The sequence below is a fragment of the Carassius carassius genome, chromosome 30, assembly GCF_963082965.1.
Source record: "Carassius carassius chromosome 30, fCarCar2.1, whole genome shotgun sequence".
NCBI classification, from domain to species: domain Eukaryota; kingdom Metazoa; phylum Chordata; class Actinopteri; order Cypriniformes; family Cyprinidae; genus Carassius; species Carassius carassius.
Genome location: NC_081784.1, coordinates 14052816 through 14075323, shown reverse-complemented (window position 1 = coordinate 14075323; position 22508 = coordinate 14052816). Strand labels below are relative to the sequence as shown.

At 35.9% G+C, this 22508-nt stretch overlaps 1 protein-coding gene across 2 annotated transcripts; it reads right to left on the bottom strand.

The window, feature by feature from the left end:
- Positions 1 to 245: 245 nt before the first annotated feature.
- LOC132110678 (proto-oncogene tyrosine-protein kinase receptor Ret-like) lies at positions 246 to 20478 on the bottom strand. Of its 2 annotated transcripts, none has more exons than XM_059517488.1 (20): positions 20230 to 20478; positions 10220 to 10453; positions 9271 to 9561; positions 8945 to 9183; positions 8633 to 8828; positions 7901 to 8100; positions 6716 to 6998; positions 6488 to 6616; positions 6271 to 6381; positions 5999 to 6109; positions 5484 to 5734; positions 5191 to 5338; positions 4993 to 5100; positions 4685 to 4899; positions 4473 to 4595; positions 4215 to 4285; positions 3874 to 4011; positions 3143 to 3242; positions 2064 to 2211; positions 246 to 1076 (listed from the first exon to the last, which is right to left on the bottom strand). In XM_059517488.1, the coding sequence occupies exons 1-20, from the start codon at positions 20291 to 20293 to the stop codon at positions 919 to 921; spliced, it is 3318 nt and encodes a 1105-aa protein (XP_059373471.1). In that variant the 5' UTR covers positions 20294 to 20478; the 3' UTR covers positions 246 to 918. The 2 variants fall into 2 exon arrangements, with proteins under 2 accessions (XP_059373471.1, XP_059373470.1); XM_059517487.1 differs by having other exon boundaries at positions 6488 to 6619; positions 20230 to 20477.
- Positions 20479 to 22508: the final 2030 nt, after the last annotated feature.

Below are 22508 nucleotides of genomic sequence, written 5' to 3'. Positions count from 1 at the left end.
TGATGGTTTAATGCCAATTTACGTATTTACACAGGGTACTTTGGACTTGCTTTTCAAATCATTCATTAATTGATTCATTTTTTTGTGGCTACAGTATAGAAATGTCATGAAATCCATGCCTCAAAACTTAGGATGTCAGGATGAACAAAATTACCACATTTGAATCTTTAAATCTACCACATTCTTTGTTACTCTTTAATGAAGTCTGAGACAAAAATAGCATTAAAAATAAACACACATAGAAATTAAACCTTGACATCTCCTAACAGTTTTATTGATTGAAAAGTAAAGTTTTGACAACATAATGAGGAATCACACTCAGTTTTATGTATTATAGTTATTGTTGCACAATGAAAATTAAATCACCATATGACATTAAACATATCAATTATGGCAATATTTATAACTCGTAGTTACCACAGAGCAAAATATGAACATTTAAAAAAACAAAAAGTAATTGATTTTGTCATATCCTGACACATAATCAAGAAGAAACAAACTCTGCTTTTTTCCCCCAAATAAACATATCCAATCTTTGCAGCAGTAAGTGATGGTAAAGAAGCTCCCTTTAATTCCTGGAGTGGGACCAAGATTGTCTCGGTCATGCATTTATAACTGGTGTTTTCTAACAGAAGCGGCACAGGCACTTAAACATTGACATTTAACTGTACAGAGTCATGCAGTGATACAACACAGCCGACAGGGCCTTGTGGTAACAATCACCTATGAGCTGCTTGAAGCATGTTTTATGCAATTCCAGCCAATTTGAAATCTCTTACCATCCTCTCATCTTCTACACAACAGCAGAAATAAAAGGGAACCGACTTTATCATCAAACGACATATATACAGTATCATATAAATATACACATCTCCCCAACCCCCATGTCTTTTCCACCACTGATTTTAGTTTGCCTTTTTAACTATCGAGCGTGTCCACAATTTTTGCGGGAGAATGCAAAGCCATCCAGTTTGCATAAACACTATCATTGGCATATCTTGTAAAGACAGGGTTAGTGGCATCAAGTCTGTTGAGCGGTACCGGGCTCTTCTCTGGCCAGTTCGGGTATGACATGCCTAAAAACGAGAACATATCATTTTTCTGCACTGAGGAAGCATTAAGTCCAGACAGTAAGGCTCTCAAACGAAACTCAGCTCAGCTTTTGAGCATTAAACAGCATGAATGACATGTCATTTGAGCATGTGGTAGAAGCATGAAATCATTCTTTGGTCCTTTGAGTGCTTTTTGGTCATTCATGTCAATATTCCACTTTGGTGACACCGTCTATTCTATGACATCATCATGTCATCAGTATTGTTACTGCTGTTGTCTTTGCCAGTTTATATACAATCATTTTAAATAAAACAGATAATCAGTACTACTTTACTAAAAGGTTTTTTGTGTACTCCCATAAATAACTGACATCAAGGAGTGTCTGCATAGCAAGTGCCTTACTGCTGGCCATTTTATTGCTCACTATTAATGCCATCATTTTGGGGAGAGCTAAAAGAGTCTTGCATATCTTGATATATGATCTAAAAGAAGAGTTTAATTCAAAAGCCTTACTGCTTTCAGAACTGACTCCATCTACTGTAAACACTCATTTTCTGTAATATGTTCAGAATATTACAGAGCGAGCACATCCAGAGCACACGGGACCTGTTTCAAATGTAAAACTTAACCTAAAGTGCTGCAAAGAAGTAGAAAATTCACATATGATGTAAATCATGAAACACATCTTAATATATTTTCCTACCTGAACATAATACACGTTAAGTTTTGTGTATGTGGATTTTTTTCAGTAGTAATAATGCTTGTACATTAAAGCTTTTTAAAAGGAATATGACAAATAGTAGAGTACATCGGAAGCAGGTCCAAATGAAACATCTGATTCCTAGATCCAGACACTACAGCACTAACTGAATTGATTAAACATCAACAGTATTCATAAGTCAGTGGCAACCATGCCGTTAGCACAATCACAGCACTTCATATGGAAGGCAAAAACATAAATTGATTTTGTTCCCTGTATTAGAATCGAGTAAATGCATGGGAAATTCTACCATAGAGCTTGTTTTCAATCCAAGTGGAGGGGAGGGTTCGAGGGAGAGGGGCGTTACTACAGTCCACTAAAGGTGTGTCCTCTTCAGAGAGGGAGTCGTCATACAGCAGGGCGTCTGCTGGCGTGGAAGCTGCGAGATCCAGATAGTCCTGATGGAGGGAAACACACGGTAATGAAAATCAGACTAGTGGTACCATAACTCTTCAGTATAACATCACATACTTCATATGAAAAAACGATTTTTTTGGATTCACTAGTCAAATACCACTAGAAAGCAGGCTGTCAGATTCCATTAGTTGCTAAAGGTTAGCATAACAAAATGAATGAATATCCTTTGGCCAGTCTAACATTTAATATATTCTAAAATATAACAATGTTTTTTTGGAGTCAAGTTGCTGACAGCCCATCTGTGTTTATTTATTGTTTTCAAATTATTTTAACATTGTCACTCACCTGGGAGAATTAAATTTTTATGACAGCATAAATTAGTAAACATTGAATACCATGCAAAACTTTGGGGCCGGTAAGATTTTTTAATAATTTTGAAAAAAGTCTCTTATGCTGAACCAGGCTGCATTTATTGGATTGAAAATACAGTAAAAAACAAAAACAAAAAAACTATTACTTTAGTCCTCATCTGGCACATGTACCTTCAAAAATATGATGATTTGGTGCTCAAGAAACACTTATTATTATCAATGTTGAAAACAGTCGCACTGCTTAATATTTTTGTGGAAATTGTGATAATTGTTTTAGGATTCTTTGATAATTATAAAGTTCAAAAGAACAGCATTTACTTCATTTAAGATTCATTTAATGTGTCCTTGTGGAATAAAAGTACTAATTTCTTAAAATAATAATAATAATAATAATCTTCTTACTGACCCCAAACTTTTAAATTGCAATGTATGTATAAGCTAATTAGTGTGTAAATACTATTTAAATTGGGATGTTTGACTCCAAGTTCATACATGATTTGTGAAAACAGGTTCAGCTCAGATAGTCATTTCATAAAGCTCATCATACGTGTCTGTGTGTGACTGTACAGTATGTGAGGGAAAGTATTTGCTGTATTCTTACTCTGCTTTTCACCATCATCTTCTCAAGTTCTTTGCTGATGTCTGAGAAAGTAGGACGCTTATCTGACTCTTGTTTCCAACAACGAAGCATCAGATTGTACCTATATTACATAACAGAGCATTCATCAGCTGATACAGAACATCTCTGACTGTCACACCTAAAAACTGATTCCTTTAAGTGAAATTAAGTACATGTTGTGTGTGACATTCTAAAGTCATATATAAAGCAAAATATGCTAACTTAAATGTTAAAATGATATATGTGACCCTGGACCACAAAACTAATCTTAAGTCGCTGGGATATATTTGTAGCAATAGCCAAAAATACATTGTATGGGTCAAAGTTATTGATTTTTTAAAGCTAAAAATCATTAGGAAAACAAGCAATGATCATGTTCCTACTATAAGTATATCAAAACTTAATTTTTGATTAGTAATATGCATTGCTGAGAACTTCATTTGAATAACTTTAAAGGCGATTTTCTTAGTATTTAGATTTTTTTGCACCCTCAGATTACAGATATTAAAATATTTGTATCTCGTAAAAATATTGTCCTATCCTAACAATCCATACATCAGTGGAAAGCTTGTTTATTCAGCTGTGTATAAATCATATAATTGACTGGTTTTGTGGTCCAGGTACACATATATCCCATTATGACATAGTGGTTTTAGAAAATAATTTGTTCATTCAGCTCTCAGATCTACAACACATTCAATTGATGTACACACATTTCATCCGTGCAGTTCTCTGGCTTCTCCATCCTGTAGCCCGTCTTCAGAAGGTTGAAAAGCCGTTCTGGAGCAATGCCTGGGTAGGGGTTTCCACCCAAAGTTACAATCTCCCATAACAGGACACCAAAAGACCAGCTAATGCAAGAAAACAGAGAGAGACAGACATTGTACTGTAAAGTTGTAGTGGAATAAGCCCTCACTTGACATTTTGTTTTGTAATTATTTGTGAAATTAACTAGCAATTTCTGAGTAAATCATACAGCCAATTTCATTGTATTCAGACATGCTACATATAAATTAGTGATTGTCAGTATAGAAGCACGTGCACCATTACTTACACATCACTTTGTGTGGTGTAGATGTGATCAAACAAAGATTCTATAGCCATCCATTTAACAGGAATACGACCCTAGAAATTGAGAGCACATTATGACAGATTATTACGTCTGACGAATGTAAAATTGCATTACACGTTTTACATCCAAATGGGTTTTCTTGTGCACAAACATTCAAACATCTGTAAAACATAGGATGCAACAATTTTGCCACAGTTAAAATGAAATAAATAAATAAATAAATAAACAAGATATATCAACCTTGCTCCTCTTCACATATGAATCTTCCTCATAAACATCTCGAGATAAACCAAAGTCAGATATTTTCATCTTCCTTCCCTCTGCCACCAGCACATTCCTGGCAGCCAGATCTCTGTGGACAAGCTAAACATATTTTCTCTCATTATAACATCGTTCTTTAAAAGAGAACATGAAATATTCAGTGATGGATATTCGCTAAACTGCTGACACACCTTCATTTCAGCCAGGTATTGCATTCCTCTGGAGATCTGCCATGCAAAGGAGATGAGGTCGCCCATGGTCAGAGCTCTCTCGTCTGGGTTTTCCAAGTAGCTGGAGTTGCGGTTGGCATCATTGCCCATGTAGCTGGGTCCAACTTTCCGGCTCTCTCTCAGGAAGTTCCGCAGTGAGCCATACTTTGCGTATTCAACGATTAAGTATAATGGACCTGAACAGATGAGCTTGTATGAGCACACAGGGCAACAAAAAATGCATGCCAGATTAAAAATAATTGTTTTTTTTTTTTACTAAAATGTCTTACCATCCTGGCTGCAAGCTCCATACATTTTTATGACATGAGGGTGATTAACCTGCTTGAGCAATGTGAACTCTGACAGAAGGTCTCGAAGCTCACTGTGAGATGCATTTTCTGTGGAAAAAAAAATGCTTAGGAGTCATTATACAATTAATAAAACTAATCCACCTTTTAAAAAGTGATTTGGTTTTGAGTGGCATATACCTTTCAACATCTTTACAGCAACTGTAGTGTATCCCGCTTTTCCTTTAAGCCGGAAAGCCGTGGCCTTCACAACCTTCCCAAACTCTCCTTCTCCGAGAGTCTTACCCAGAACTAAGTTCTTTCGAGGGAACTCCCACTTTGGATCTTCCTGTTAACAGAAATGATAAAAAAAATCTTTACACATCAAACAATCCCATTAACAATCATTTCCAATTTATACCAAAAACATGATCATGCATGAATTAACTATGTATGTAAAGACCAAGTAAGTAAAGACACAGAGCAAGACTTACGGGTATTTTGAAGGTTTCAATGGCCACCTGATTCTCCATGGAATCTAGAGAAGTTCGACGGACATTATTGTAACTGATTGGGTAGGATTGGGCTGGTCGGCGGAAAGTCATTTCAGCTGAGGCGATGGGAGGCTTAGTTGTGCTCTTGTGGTAGCAGTGGATGAAGTACGAGGACAGGACAATTGAGACAATGAAGGAGAGGAGGACACCAGTTGCAATGATGATCTTACACATTTCTTCACACGTAGACTCTGAAAAACAAATGAAAACAAAGCAATTGATTTTTTTTATTGTTTTTGGCAATTTAGTTTTGTTTTAAAATTCTATAGATGTTTTCAAATTGTCCTCAAGAAAAAAAATATCCAAATGTAAATGAACCAGTTGAAATGAATGTCCTGAGCATTATAACTAACCATAGCTCTTCAGAAAAGGGTAAACTATACTTATTTTCCCTTCTGGGAACCATGTTAATATTTACTGTAGCTTCTGAAGGGCAAAACAATCATTCAACTCACCTTCTGATTCGTCCTTTTCACAGAAGCATTTTCCTGAAAAACAGTAGCAGGTCCCATGTCCAGCTTTGATTCCATACAGGTCCCTCTCGTAACCCCCGATTATAGGCTGACCTGGCAAAAAGAAACATTTATTGTTATAGTTGTTGCACTTTCTAAAAGCACAATTGCAGAATTATGCTGGTCTAACTAAATAAAGGTAAATATTTATTTATTTTAATATTAAAAAAGGCACAAACACACACACACAAAATAAAAACTCAAATTGATCTCACTGGAGCAATCCTGAGGACATATGGATATGTTTTTGCTCTCAATGGCATCACAGTACGCATCTGGACACGTTCGGAGGTCAGGGGAACAGGTGGAATATTTTCTAGATATTCCTGCAAAGGTTATACAATGACACAATTTGTCCTTTTGAATGATAGAAACAGCTCCACAGTAATATGGTAAGTGCAGTGTATTAGATTCAAGGGAATTGTGGGTAACCTTTATCTCTGCCTTGTCTCCACTGGCATCTGCCTGTTGGGGCTCCCAGGCCTCGAGACGCCACACACTCCCCTCGCTGTCTCTTTTCTGCACAAGGCAAAATGCGCTGCTCATCCAGCTTCATGAGATCTGCTACACGGCACAATCAGAGAGGAAAAACCTGGATCAGCAGCTGTTGCATTCACCACTGTCACTCTGGTCGTAAGCCCTGTGACCTATTGACCTTACCTTCATCCTCAAAAATAACGTCGAGCTGCGTCTTGGCCTGAAACTTGTTCTGCTGTTCCTCGGCAATAACTACATACTGCAGCTTTTTACACTGTGGTCTGCGTAACACCTCAGTGTCGTTCACATAGAGCACACCGGTCTTCTCATTCGGGCTCTGTGCAAGGCCAACTGCCCTATAACATGACTGAGCATCAGCAGAGATGTTCCTGTCTGCGATCTCTAACTGATACGTGACATCAATGCCCTTAAACTTTAGACAGTTGTCCACACAGACACTTCCAATCTAAAAAAGACACAAAAGAGACATTAGTGTCAGTCCTCTGGAGTAATCTGTGGTGTAAATTGCAATTTCTTTTATCATGTAAGAAATGTCAAATAAAAATACAGCAAAAAAAAACAACAACAATAAAACATTGCAATTCCACATTACGCACTTGCATGTTTATGCATAAAAATGTTCTGATATTTGTGAATTGTGGTGGTTTTAGTTTTTCTTATGGCTATTTAACCATCTATTTCACATAGCAATAGGGTCAAAAATCTAATTATGTTTGTATTATATATTAATTCTCATACATAGCCAATAAAAAACAAGACACTGCATGCTCAGTGTTGTAAATACAGCTTTGAGGCAGCATTTGCCTAAAATGTTTCTTTTCATTACATGAACTTATCCTCAGGCCATCAAAGATAGATGAGTTTGTTTATTCATCAGAACAGATTCGGAGACATTTAGTATTGCATCACTAGTACCCTTACAGTGAATGGATGTTACCAGAAGAGTCCAAACAGCTGATAAAAACATCACAATAATCCACACTCCAGTTTAAAATTAAAATGTCTTAATTATAATAAACACACCTACTGTACATTAATTGATGGACTTTGTGTGATTTATTGTGATGTTTTATTGGCTGCTTAAACTTTCATTCTGTCAGCACCCATTCACTGTAGTGGATCCATTGGTGAGCAAAAGATGCAATGCTAAATTTCTCCAAATTAATTAGACGAAGAAACAAACTCATCTACATCTTGCATGGTTGGATGGTGAGCAAATATTGATTTCTGAATAAACTATTCCTGTAATAATGTTATACTGTGCATATTATATATGTAAATATACAATAGGACTTATCTTCTCCTGCAAGCACAGGTTCAAAATGACTAAAAACCTCATTAATGCACCTGGGAGTATGTTGTTGCTTTCAGTGACACTGTGAAGAAGTAGGTGATATTGGAGAATTGAATAGGAACCGGCAGGATAGTCACATTGAAACGTAACAGCACTGTTCCCTCTGAGCCTGGGAAGGTGGTGTCATTGACTAGGTAGTCCAACTGAAATGAGCGTTGCTCTGTCACAGAAAGATTCTGACTGAGTTTCAACTCTGAGGGCAGAAAACAGAATAAAGGACAATTCAGTACGTAATGTAAAAAAGCTATTCAGTTATGGTGCACTCAGTAATTGTCGTCTTGGACTTATACAGGACTTATATTGGATGCTTATACATCAGCAGCAATTTCAGAGCTTTAAATGGTTAAAGTTGGAACTGTTTTTAAATTATTACTTTTTTAAACAATAGGGATCATATGCTTTATAAACAGAGAAAGATAAATGACTGGGAATCACACTACCAAAATTTCAATTTATTCCCAAAACCTTGTGCCTTGTTGACACTTGTTGACTCAGGACAGTTTAAAGCGAAGAGTGTTCTACAATCGGCTCAAAATATCAAACATGTTTGATATATACTGTCAGTTTATTAATATGTGGTGACGCAACATAACTGCCAATGTGAGTGTACAGTACATGATTTTCTACATCAAAAAGTAGTATTTTTGTGTTAAAAATTCCATATGGAAAAATGACTCTGTGCACCTTTAAGACAAGAAATATGTAATCTTATTTCTTGTACTCACTGTATTCATGAACTGTCCCACGGACATTTCCAAAGATGGCTTTTTCTTCCCTAAATTTGTGTTCAATAGTAGTAGTGTTTCTGATCCAGGAGTCATTGGTCATTAAGGTGCCCACTAATTTATTCTGAATTAGGTCTGTGGGATAAACAGGCGTTGTGTCCCTGTCGTATACAAACAGAGTTCCATATAAAGTACCCTACAAAAGAAAACAAACTTCCATTATTCAATACTTTCATATTTCTTATAAAGTCTATGTTTTTAAAAAGGCTATGAAGATTTGAGACAGCTGTGTTTACAGTGCCTAATACCGACCTCACTGCGGTTAAACTCTATTTTGATGTCCACAGTGTCAGTCCCATTCATGTAAGGAGGATTATCATCCTCATCATAGATGTTCACGTGCAGAGAACTGAAGAACTTCTCCAGCTTTTCTTCTGTTCGTATCATACACACTAAATCCAGATGGTACACTTCACTCTCCTCACGGTCCACGGGTGCAGTGACCACCAGTTCAGAAGTGGAGCTGTCAACAGCAAATGGAGCTGGAGAGACTTTAATACAAGTGATAACAGAAAATTAATCTCACCGTACTGTAATATGCAGAAAGACTTGAAATTTACACTGGGTTTTGTTTGTACCTGGTTCCACTGCATAAGTGATGGTGTAGTTGGGGCAAATGTTCATGTGTGTAAAGCGCCGGAGCTGCCGCAGGGCCCCTGGCATACGATTCTCTGTGATGTGGGGGTTTGGAACCTTGTCAGGGAAACACAATGTCTTCAGCTCGACCTGACCACAGGAGGGAGCTGTGTCATTAATGAACATCAGTTTGACCTCCACTGTGGGAAGGAGGCATTTCGCTTTCTGCATGGGTACTGAAGAGACTCCGACCTTCAGGTTGATATCCTTCACAGGCCTGACCGCGCTGCTGCCTGCAGGACAGACATTGTGAGACAAGTATTTTTTTTTTTTTATGAGGTATGTGTTTTTTAACAAGAGTGTAATTTATTCAAAGGTTAAGTTAAACTGTCAAGGTTCTCTAAAAACACTATCATGAATTGAATTACATTTCACTGCAAAAAATAAAAATAAAAAGTAAAAATATTGAAAATATTGAACGGGAAAATATTGATTACAACACACACACACACACACACACACACACACACACATATATATATATATATATATGTGTGTGTTTATGTGTGTGTGTGTGTGTGAGTGTGAATGTGTGTGTGTGTGTGTGTGTGTGTAAAATCAATATTTTCAAGTTGTCTAGTAAAAATATCGAAACCATTAAAAAATAAATTACTTTTGAAACTAATTTTTTATCAATCAAGAGATTTATTATGCTTTTGCTTCTCAGGAAAATTTATCTTACCTAAATAAATCAAATTAAGTATGTTTCAAGCAAGTTTACGTATTTTACTGGAAAAAAATAAAAGAAAAAATAATACAGCATACAGTATCATTTACATTAAAATAATGGTTTATAATATATGATATATCAGCAAAATATTGAGTAACGTTACAGGAGAATACAAATTTAAATAAATATATTATATTTAAATGAAGCAGTGTCAAACTCACGTATACTACTGAAGTCACTCCACTCAAGGGTTTTGTTCATTGAAAGGACCCCAGTTGCCTCATCCATGTGAAACCATGATGTGTAAGAGTCTCTATGGGAGCACAAGGTGAAATATGGCCTTTCTGTAGGGCTTTCCCGCATTGAATAGACCTGAAGGACCGGTGATCCTTGTAGCTGACCCACGTAGATGCTTTCTGTGTACACCCTTTGAGGAAAATACAGTCCAAGTGAACCTGTCCAAAATACACATGAAATGTCACACTGAGTTCATTGTGGACATTCATTTAAACACTTCTTCCTACACCAGTCACCAATCACCTAAAATCTGAGCAAATTTAATCAAATCCCATAATCATGAACGCAATATTTCAGGTTCAGGCAATAATGTTTACATGTGGTATTTTGTGCAAGTGCATAAGCAACATTCGACTGTTGATTCTCTCCAAGTGATAAAAAAAAAAACATTTAATAAAAAAAATGTATTTGACCTTTGGTGCTCATAATGCAATCAAATTTGCAATTAACTCTATCAAATCTTCTTTTATTGATCTGCTTCTTATATCAAATCTGTTGTACAATAGAAATGTCATGCTAGAAGCCAGGTTACACAATGAACTCATTAAACACATCCGCTTTTCTGTTGAAATAGCCCTCACTAATCTGTCATCGAAAAATTTAACAGCATCTCATATGACTTTTAATGAATTTCTCACATGGTCAATATGATGTGGTCTCCGATTCTCCTTGGTTCCACCTTGGGAAGTTTAATTACAGTGGATAACATAATACTGCCTAGAAATGAATCATTACCTGCAGGACGAGTGTGGATGGAGGTGGGTGGGTGAATGGGGCGGGGGGTGGGTAATCTATAAAACACTGTAAGATCCTCATGTGTTTTACCAGTAAATGGAGATGCAAGTGTTCAGGTTGTAATTATATCTCTCCTGTGCTCCTGTCCGACGACGGTGGGCGGCCACTTAGGAACGTACTAATATCATTAGCAGACAGCAAAACTAGATTTTCTATTTCTGTTGCTACAGTTGAAGCCTTGTCTCTGGTTTCAGACATTGATTTAATTTAGCTGTGCTGCAATGACAGGAGGCCGGATTGATGGATACAATGTGGCCAACCTTCCTGAAGGATGGAGACACAGTCAGGAACACTACAACCCTTTTCATTAAATGCCTTGTCAAGACACAAAGACAACACAGAACTGGTTTGTGTTCTTTTATTTATGGGGTCGCCAGTCACATCTGCAGACATAAAACATTCTTTGAAGACCTCATGAATTCAAAATTAAACTTTTACAGTTTATAGTGGATCTAGCTTTGAAGCCGTCAATATGCTAGTGTACTGCTAGAAGGTGACAAAAAGCTTAGATAAACCCTTATACATTTACATTTATCATGTAAGGAAGTGGAACACAAAATGTTGATGACTCATCTCACACACTCAAAATGTTATCCAATCAAATGTTTTGTACAATGGAAATGCCCCTCCCCCTATCACCTGCTGAGGGATAAAGTAGTTTTGTAGACCAAAACCCAGCCATATTAGCACTTCCGGATTCAGCGCTCTGTCATTTATTATTTTTTTTAGTTTGTTAAATAGCTGAAATAGTGTGTGGTTACAAGCTCATATTTTCATGTTTTATTTTATGATATACAATACATAAGTAATACACCTTTGTAATTTTTTGTTTAAAACTTAAACTTGTCTTTAAAAAGGCGGTTGCTAACAAGTGGCTAAATGGGACTCGAATCGTTTGTCGGTCACAGAGCTTATTTTCTCCTAAAGAAGCAAAAACAATCCAAGCAATCCAAGAACAATGGAAAAAAATCTGATTGGGGATCAATTAGCAAGGAATGCTAACTTCTTAAGGTTCTAAAAGGATATAGGTTAATTAAAAATAATAATAAAAAAGGACAAGCCCTTTGATATGTCCCACCTTATCTTACCTTTTTTTTTTTGTTAATATGATGGAACAAAAATCTATCTAAAAAAATATTAGGATGCGATAAAACTGTAACTAGTGTTGCATGACCAGGCCCTGAACCCGAAAAATACTTGAAAATTAATTGCCTTAAAAGAAGCTGTCAGAGCTGTGTTAGCTGAAATCCATGATGTATTTCAGGTGCGTCTTTCAGTGAAAGTTGTAAGTACAAAGTGTGCTTGGCTCATAAACCATAGCCGCAGGAGAGCTGAGGGATGGCAGCATTAATCTTAGCTGATGTAGATACTGTGTTGAACAAGCCACTGGATTTGCTGTGACACTCATTCATCATCCGATGTCAGTGTATCAGGTGGAGCGCTTAGCAGCACTATGCCACTCTGAGATTCAGAACAGCACTGAAAGCATTTACTTTCATTTGTACTTAAATAAACACGTGAAACTGGAGTAGTTGTGTGGTCCTCCTGGGACAAGGATTCCCAGACTAAGAACAGTGTAATACAAGCAGAACCCATGGCCTTGTTGTTCTACTGTAGAATTCAGGGATTTTATATCCAAATATGTCTATATACCACAGTGTATACACACAGACTACACATATTTTCTGTATGCATAGAATACCTTTTAACATGCTATATACAACAAAGCACACTGGAACACTGTATCCCACACTGCAATGGTTTCAACTTGGCCTGGCATTATGTGTGATGAATAAACCATAAGTAATTACAGCCATGATTTTTGACATTAATTAATCGGACAGCCAAGAGTTGACATTATTATACATTTTCTGACAAAAGTGGATTAAAAATGCAATAAAACTCTGGGCCACATACTGTATGTTATCATCACAGAAGATAGAGAAGTAGAGAAGTGTTGGCCAAAACCAAATGTTTGCAGGGATTAATGATCAAATGTAGACAAGGATCCAACAAGCATATATAAATTGCTGTAACAACACTGCAGCTTCAATGTATCAATCCGTTTCTCTCCTTAATTATTCACATAAATGTTGTGTGATTAAATTTAATGAAGAACAACTTAAGCACTGTTCAAGAGTTTAAATTTGTTGATCTTTCAGTGGTTCAAAGCATGTGTACAGTATGTATATTCATTCCACATTAAGAATTTAAAGAAAAATTTAAACACATTTTTTTTTCTAAAACCTTTTAAACTCAATAATCAGTGTTTTGATGGCCCTAGCCAAGGTAAGAAATAATCTTAAGTCATTTGACTTCTAAACTTTTGTGGTGTGGCAGCTGCAAACTACAGCTATCCAACTGATTTGAATCATTCCAAATTCAATTTATTTCCAGGCCGGAAGCCAAAAGAAAGCAGTTTATATCAAGCTAATTAACTCACAGAATCAAAAACAGTACAAAGGAGGAATGATGCCATGACATCACAAGATTGACATGAGGTATTCAGTCAGTCAAGTACAACAGGATGTGGCATATGGATGAGCATTATGCGAGTATTAAGGTGACGGCAGAAGGGAGGATGTTTGGAGTTATGACTGATCACTTGATCAGACTGGGCTTACTGCTCTGACCTCTCACAGCCACATCATGGATCATGGTTGTAAACACTATGATGCAATCTGACATATTGATTTCAGCTCACAGGCGAATTGACTTTGAACCTAACGTGCACATACACACAAACAAGACAGGAAAAGCTTAACAAGTGAAACCCTGTGTCACATTAATTTTGAATTATACATTATATGAAACATCTGCACATCATTTCCAGCAGTGATTTGTTCAATGCTATTATGGGACAAAAGAAGGTGTGCCAGCTCTCTTCATCTTAACCTAGAGTTACTCTTGAGTCTGCTACTTAAAACATTTCTGATGATGCAACAATCTAATCAAATGACAAGAGACCAATCAGTTCTGAATATAAATAAATCCACAGTCATTGAGCATTCATTTAGAATCAAACAGACATATGCTATGACCTGAATTAGCTTCAATCTCTACAATGGTGAGGCCTGCATGTTTTCAAACAAGATCTCTCAGTGAGAGAACAGGTTAATGGATAGACGACCTCTGAACCGGACTGCTCAAAGACAGGAAGTCAATTAGCTCAACATGCACACCGCCACAGAAATGTACCATCTATGAGATCATGGGAGCTGGAAGAGTGCATGGGTCTTTCTTGCCATTTCCTTGAACTCGTCAAAAGGCGGAAACAAGTTAGCAGTCAGAGCAATCCACTTTCCATAATCCACTTACTCCTCAAAAGGCTCCATTCATGACATGCTGCATGTAAACACAGGGATGTGTTTGTTGCAATCACTAGCATTCCCATCTAGCTTCATGTCTGCAGCTACAATGCCTGTAAATATCACTGTAGTGTAATCTTGATGATGATTCAGTCTAACAATCAGAACTTATATTTGTTGGGATCATCATAAAGCATGCTGATCTCGGTCTATTGGCCCCTGCCCTTTCGGCCAAGGTCAATGTGCAGAGCATCTGTCCCCAGTGATGTCCAGATTGAGAAGTAGCAGGGCAGTCAATAGGAATATTAATCAACAGCTGAGCACATTCGGCCTATAATCATAAAATAACAATAATAATAGTAATTATTATTATTATTCTCAATAACAATAATAAATCATTTTCACATAATAATTCATTTCAATGTGTGTTTCAATAAATAATAATAATAATAATAATAATAATAATAATAAAATCAAGTATAAAAATTATGCTGATTATTCCAGGCAGATTATTCCATTTTTTATCCTAAATCAAGATCCATTGGATGTAGACACTAAGGATGTAGCGTAAGAGTACTAATTAAAGTAAACATACTTAATTAAGCAAAATGATTAAGACTCCATCTCTATAATATAGTAATGCGAATCATTACTCTGTGACCACAATGATTTAATTAACTAAAAGGCTGCCAATTATGCTATAATTCAATACAGCACTATTATTTTTGATTATTATGGTTAAATTCCCCTCACTCTAATGCGCAAGGGTCTCTTTTCTTCAGTATGCGACACTGAGAAGGTTTAAGATAGGAGAGTGATTTAAAAAGACAAGAATCGTACAATTTAATTATTGTATTAGCCAAATGCAACATGGTAGATTTCTATAATAAAATCAGAAAAGAGTACAATTAAAGATACCTAAAATGTACATCTGAAGCTGTTATCAAACAGCAACATCATCAGAAATGTAATGTCAGAAATGTAATTCAGCATCCCATTAACGTAAGCATGGAATGGACGTTCGTCATTAAGTAATCTAATTTCACATCTCCTGTGGGATAAGGCAGTATGTTTGTATTTACTTTATAATCTCTTTCGGGATTGGATGGGACATTAGAGCTCATAAATGAGGGACCTTTGAACAACTTTCTCTTGGATGGTATCATTACGATATTTAATTGTTACATTATTTATTTGTTATTAAAATATAAACCAGAGACAAAAACAACAATCAAGATTAGACTAAACACAGAAAAACAAAACCTGGATGCCTTTTTTTCTATTCTTCTTCTTTTTTTTTTTTTTTGAATATTCTGAAATAACCTCCAGTGTGATTCATTACTCAGGATGTTCCTCACTGTTCCCCTCCACTGCTTCAAACACATACTCACAATTTTTATGACTTTTACTTGCTGAGTCTTAAAATTCACAGTGCATGGTTGAAATGGGCCAGTGGGTGAATTTACATGGACTGTTGAGTTTGAGCTGTTAGGTCATCAAGAGCTGGCATTTCCTAAATGCTAAGTCTTGCATTTTAAAAGTGCAATGTAAAACCAACCACATCTTGAAAATATGTAACCTAATATGTAAATGAAGTGTGTTCATATAAGTCAGATTGACCTGACACCAACAAAACTGAATTTAAAGGTTAGAGCAGATATAAATAAGCAAATTACCAATGTTTCAGTGAAAAGGATTCCATATTAATGCCAAGGTTGCATCTGAATTTTTAAAAGTTTTAAAAGTAATAGTTCAGACTTCACTGACTCATTTCCAGGTAATGAATGAATCTCAAAATGACAGCCATTCACAATTCAGCACCCTTCCCCGTCCAAACACAGGGGGACCAAACGAGGACAGTTAGGTCGCAAGCCATTGTGTTGGTTGCTCATTGTTGTAAATGATAAGTACAACACACCATGCGTCAATGGCCACAAGAAAATAACATGTAAAGACCCATGTAGAAATCGAGAGCCCCAAACGCCCTTGGGACACAATTTCAATCAATGTCTTCTTGTCCTGCAAAGCAAATTAGATTCCACTGATGCACAGGGTAGAAATGTGACCCATAACTAACTGAGGGATCTGAGCTATGACTCCAATAGGTACAAAAGCTGTGCAATTAGTCCAAATGTGGTTTCTGGTAGATTCATTAATGTCCACGCACAATGGATCATCATGTCAGTAGCCTTTATTACGACACTGAAACAACACTATTGGTGCTATTTCTACCTTCTCTAACCCTTCGGTTTGCTTTTGATGGTTTATCCTAATGCATTTAGAAGGATTCAGTGATAAAAAATATTTTTGACATGAATAAAATCACATTTTTTATGTATCAGTATAATGTGTGTACAGTACAATACAACTTACTTATAGTTTATATTAAATGCCTTTACAACCTTAAGTAATATGCTTTTAAAAATACAGTATAAAATTTTGCTAAAATCTGAAAATCATAGGTCATTTAACTTCATTAAAGATTTAAATAAAAGATTTGGCATTATAGATTCTCTCATTTTCTTTAAGGTATGAACAATCTACATAGAGAATATGAAAAGTAACTACCGACATCAAATGTTTTTACAATCATGGTGAAAGTAGAGATGATGATGGGGATAAATGGCAAGATTTATATACACTGCTCAAGACAAGCTAAACTAAATCATTTAAAGCAATAAGGTCCAAAAAAAAACATTGTAATGTATCAACTGGAATTTATCGGTCTACAATGACAGTTGATGACAATGACTGTGCTGATGCAGGATGGACTGGGGTGCATGGTGAAGGATTGTGAGGTGGTCTGAACTTGATTCCCTAATGTTACTTCCAATCGGATGGCCAATCTCCTGTGGCCTGATCATGAGGAAATACCTCTTGGGTTTTAGAGGTCAGAAGCCATGGCACTCCAGCAGATAAAATAACAGGGTCAAAGCTGTGTATCCACAAATCAATGCCTCACACACAATACGTGACATGGGGTCTGGACTTATTTTATGCAAACAACTTGTGATGGAAAGCTATGGCTAGCTGTTCATCTTATTAGTCAGTCATTACTTAAAACATTTTTATTTCTGTAATTACACATGCAGCATTTACTGCTGAAAATAAACAGTATGCACAGATGATGTTGACAAAAAATGATTAACTGATCTTGTTTGCTACCATATTTTAGGTGACTGGCAATTTTTCAGTTTTTCATACACTCTTAAAAATAAAGGTTCTTTGTTCAAATGCATGGGTCCATAAAGAACATTTAACAGCCATAGAACCTTTCCATGGCACAAAAGTTTCTCTATAGTGGAAAAACAACTGTTTAACACTGCAAATCAAACTGTAGTTTAATTGTCAAACCATCAAACCAAGAAAGAGATACATGATTACATGTCTCCCTAGCATGGACAAAACCTATTGCTTTTGTCATCATCCTTTTCATGGGATGGCTTTTCATAAAATAGATGAGATCCATTTTGCGAGAGGTGCTGCCAACCATACTGTGTCTTTAATGAAGGGTTTTAAGCCTCATCTGTTATCAGAGCTGTGTACTCTATTATTTTACTGGCAGTATTTTCCTTTTGGAAGACAAACAAATTGTGTTTGCCCAGAGCTAAGCACACCTGCTGCACACCTGCCCTCTGACCACCTCTCGACACCAGGCTTTTGTTTTCCTCAAGGCAAAGAATCAAGGTGCTTCTGCATTATCTCTAACAAAGGTTACAGGAGCCGTTCAGTAGGATGACACCTAATCATACAGTTCTTTGCCACCTGGTGATTATCAAGGCAATATTCATTTAAATGTATATTTAAGGTCAATTCTAAAGTCAAAACCTCTCAAAAAATTATGAAGAATGCCATTTATTAAGTGACAAAGAATAACAAGTATATCAGCTCACATTAAAAACATAATGTCTGGTTGTTTCTGCAAACTAACAAGGTTTAAATAGTTTACTATTTATTTCATTCATTAAAATGCTTAATTATAAGTTATTTAATAAGCATTGCAACTCCCTTCAATATGATCTTGCCGCACGATGCATTATGTAGTAATTTTATATCATGATATCAAAAACTTGCATGACAACATGCACACATTTCTCGTTTGAAAAAATAAACAAAAAACTGCTTCCAACAGACCTTATAATTGCTGATTTTACATGTTATTTCGATTAATTTTGCATTCATATTGCACAATTCCTGGTAGGTTATCGGACTGATATACAACCGAGTCAACAAGACCATTAAAATGAAATTTCCTGTTATCATTTAGACCGAGAGATTCAGTTAACATCAGAATGCATCTTTGGTTATTTTGTCACTTTTGACTTAAGTAATGTTCATTCAGTCATTAAGTAACATAACCACCATCAACACCATTCAGGAACCACTATTGAGCGAAGAAAAATCCAACACTGTTGCATTCACACACTGCCAAATGTCTTCTGAATGACCAGAATAGCTGTGAAACCTCTGCTATGTTCCACTTTTGTCTGTTTTCAAGCTGTTGCGATGTGACCATTCCTTTTTAATGCAACTGGCCACACACTGAGATTTAGGATCTATTCAGGAACGACTGGGACTGTAGTTAACTCCAGTTATTTTGAGAGAGGTGTGTTAGTACAGTTGGACAGAGGGGTTTTAAATGGGATTATGATATAATGATGTATAGAGACATGCGTATTGCTTGCATGAACCATGTGGCACATTAGAGTTGTACATATTTTGGCTTCAGTACCAGATTGCCTCTACGAAACTGTCTGGTAAATCTCTCCAGTAGCATTCAGTGGTCTTTGAATGGAAATGGGGGTGACAAATGCAGACCCTATTGATATATAGATTTTGTATTGTCTGATTTTTGGAGTCAGCATAGTTAGAAAATAGGATGCAAAATTAAACTTAATGTAAGTAACATGATAAAATGTTTCATCAAATGTAATATTTATGATAAATGTTATAAAAAGCAAAAATCTGTGACAGAAACTGTGAAATACAATACTTTGCTCTTCATTACTTTTTTAATAGGCCTACATAATTTACAGAAAGCAAAAGTGACTCATATCCTTGCTGGTTTTATATAATACTCTTCATAATAATAATAATAATAATAATAATAATACACTTTCCAGCAAATAATCAGAATAATATTAGATTTCTCAACAAATAAAACAAATAAAATGTTTTTCATGACTCGACAACTTCTAAACAAACACGAGAACAATATTCAAAGGTTCTGCGTAGCTTACTGTGTTTCAAGTTTTATAGATCTTTTTATTTTGTTTTCTGCCAAGCATTTCTGCCAGAATGACCCCCACTGTTTATGATACCATTGCTTGGACCATGTTTTTGTCTCAAAACCTAGTGAATAACCTACTTACACCCTTAAAACAGGTTGTTTTCAGGATCCTAGGGTCAGCAAATAACCCTCTTTACCATTTTTACCCAAAAAACGATTTAAACTATTTAGGGTTCATTTGAGATTAAAACAAGTTCATGATGACACATTACAGGTTCTAATGAGCTGTGGATTCTTGGGTGTAGAAGGTGTTCTAAACAAGAACACGGGAATAAAAATGTCTCTGAAGAACGTAAGGTTCGCTCAAAATGCAGTCTAGTTAGGCAGCTCTATAGGTTTTGAGACACAGCCCCTGTGTTGTCACTGAATGATGCACGGAGGCGAAGATTATATTTAAGTTAAAATACGACAAGTGTAATGCTCAAGTAGCTACTGCCTCTGAACAGTAACTCACAATTTGTAGCTCTCAACACAGTTATTTACCCAAAATAAAGGCTAAATAGCGTAGACTTAGCGCGAGGTTGACACAAGACATCCTAACCTTCAGACAGGAGAAGCAGGAGCAGCGCGATGTCTCCCCAAACGATTCCACGCGTAGTTCCCATACTTGTCAATCATTAGTGTAATTTCACAATGAACAGGCAAAAGTATTTTGATTCTTAAAAAAACTGAACTTTACACTGTTTGCGATTCGCGCGAAGGAGCCACAAAAGTCCTTAACGTGAATGTCCCATTAATGGGTGACTGCAGCGTAAGCTGCTGGACCGTCAGCGCGCGCGCGCACACACACACACACACACACACACACACACAAAGCGTAGCAGTGGGAGGTTCACATCACATCCAGCCAATTTCCTCAGATGTGTGTTTCCGTCCGGAATCATATCAGCGGTTGTCCAATGAGCCAAAGAGTTCCTAATGAAAAAAAAAACTACGTTTTCGGGGCATGCAAATATTCGTAAGTTAGAATAGAACAATATGACTGTATGGTTTTCAGTTATGTTGTGCATTGTAGGCCTATTATTAATTATTGATAGTTTGTATAAACATGTTCACTTCCCGTTTTTCTTTGTCCGTTTACATACGCAGTGCAGACACAGCCCACACAGTTTAAGTAACTCAAAATGATTAAAGAGTAGACTTCAAATACATTTACCCTACAGATATCTGCGTTGTAGAGAAGACCGGGGCTAGTTGTCACACGCGGAAATTGCCACAGGAGTAATCATCCCAGTATGACCCCATACTATAAATTTTCAAATGTATATATATATATATATATATATATATATACTACAGTAATAATTATGTGTTGGTTTCAAACAGTTCAAGAAGTGCAAAAAGTAAATAAGTATGAGCAAAATAAGTTTTGTCAAACTAATTCAAAATAAAATAAATCAAAGTTAATAAAATATTGCAGAACATTTTGTGTACTCTGCAAAACATTGTTTAATAAGAATCAGGTGCACAGGCACAATGATTAACAAACAGAGCCACATGGTATTTTAAGGGCAAACCACACACAAGCTTATTGTTCCTCACATACTCCAAAATGTTCAAAACAACCGTTCTGTGAAGAATTCAATATTGCCAGTAAAGGCCAAGGTTTAAGAGAGTTTTGGCAGTGTGGCAGTGTGTGAACCAGCTTCTGTCTGTGCTATAGGCTGCTCTTGGACCTGATGACTGCTTAGCTCTCTGTGAAGAGGGTGAGCATGATGCATTTCTCTGCCTCTAGGGCGACCCACCAGTGCATCACATGGCAATCACTCCAATCAACGTCTGCCTGATGGATGCCAAATCAAACTATAGTGGAGGCCTTAAATTAAGCATACATACTGTAAGAGAAAGACTCCAACCAAAGAAGCTTTAGGTATAATTTTGGTAACAAAATAAATTATCTGTCGCTTTATACCCAGAAGAGTTATTAAGGTATTTTTCATTCATAAAGCCCCCAAAATAGAGTGTACTAGAGTACTATAGCACAAATGTCTATCCTTTTTATAGAAATAAACAATAAGCGGAGCCAGACGGTATGGAATTTATGTATGAATATGACTGGCTTTGCTTATTTTAATTTCTATAACAAGGATGATAATATTTTGATTAATCATTTGTATGTGTATATATACAGTATATATATATATATATATATATATATATATATATATATATATATAACTTATTTTCCAGGAATCAAATGCTTCATTTAAAGTGTTCACCTATACATATTTCAAGATTTCAAGATTTATTATTTTTTATAAGATTTATATTTATTATTATATATACTGTATAATAAATATTAAAATATTTGAGTGAATTTTATTAAACATGTTATATATAATGATTATTATAATATTTTATATGAATAATAATTATCATTGTTCAAGTTAAATTATTTTAGTGGCAGTACATAAATGAAATTGTGTAATAATATTAATATAGATTTTTTTTTTAGATATAATGTCTTGTCAGTGGGTCACAGTAAGTGTCTGCACTCATACTGTTTATGAATTTAATTTTAAATGCAGATAAAGGACGGTAGTATAGTGTGAACAATACACAACAACTATAACTATGGCCCATAAAAATACAGAGTGCAAAGTTGTTGTTTCAAACTCCACCTTTTTGTTTATTAAAATATATTTGTTATGCCGTATAAATATTTCACTTACTCTGCATATTAGCCAGAGGATGGTTTTGTTTACACAGCAGCATGTAGGCTCATCACCAAATACATGATGCATATTAAAAAAAGCTCAGGTTACTCTAAACCAGACACACAGTGGTATTTTCAGACATATGGTCAATGTAAATCAATAT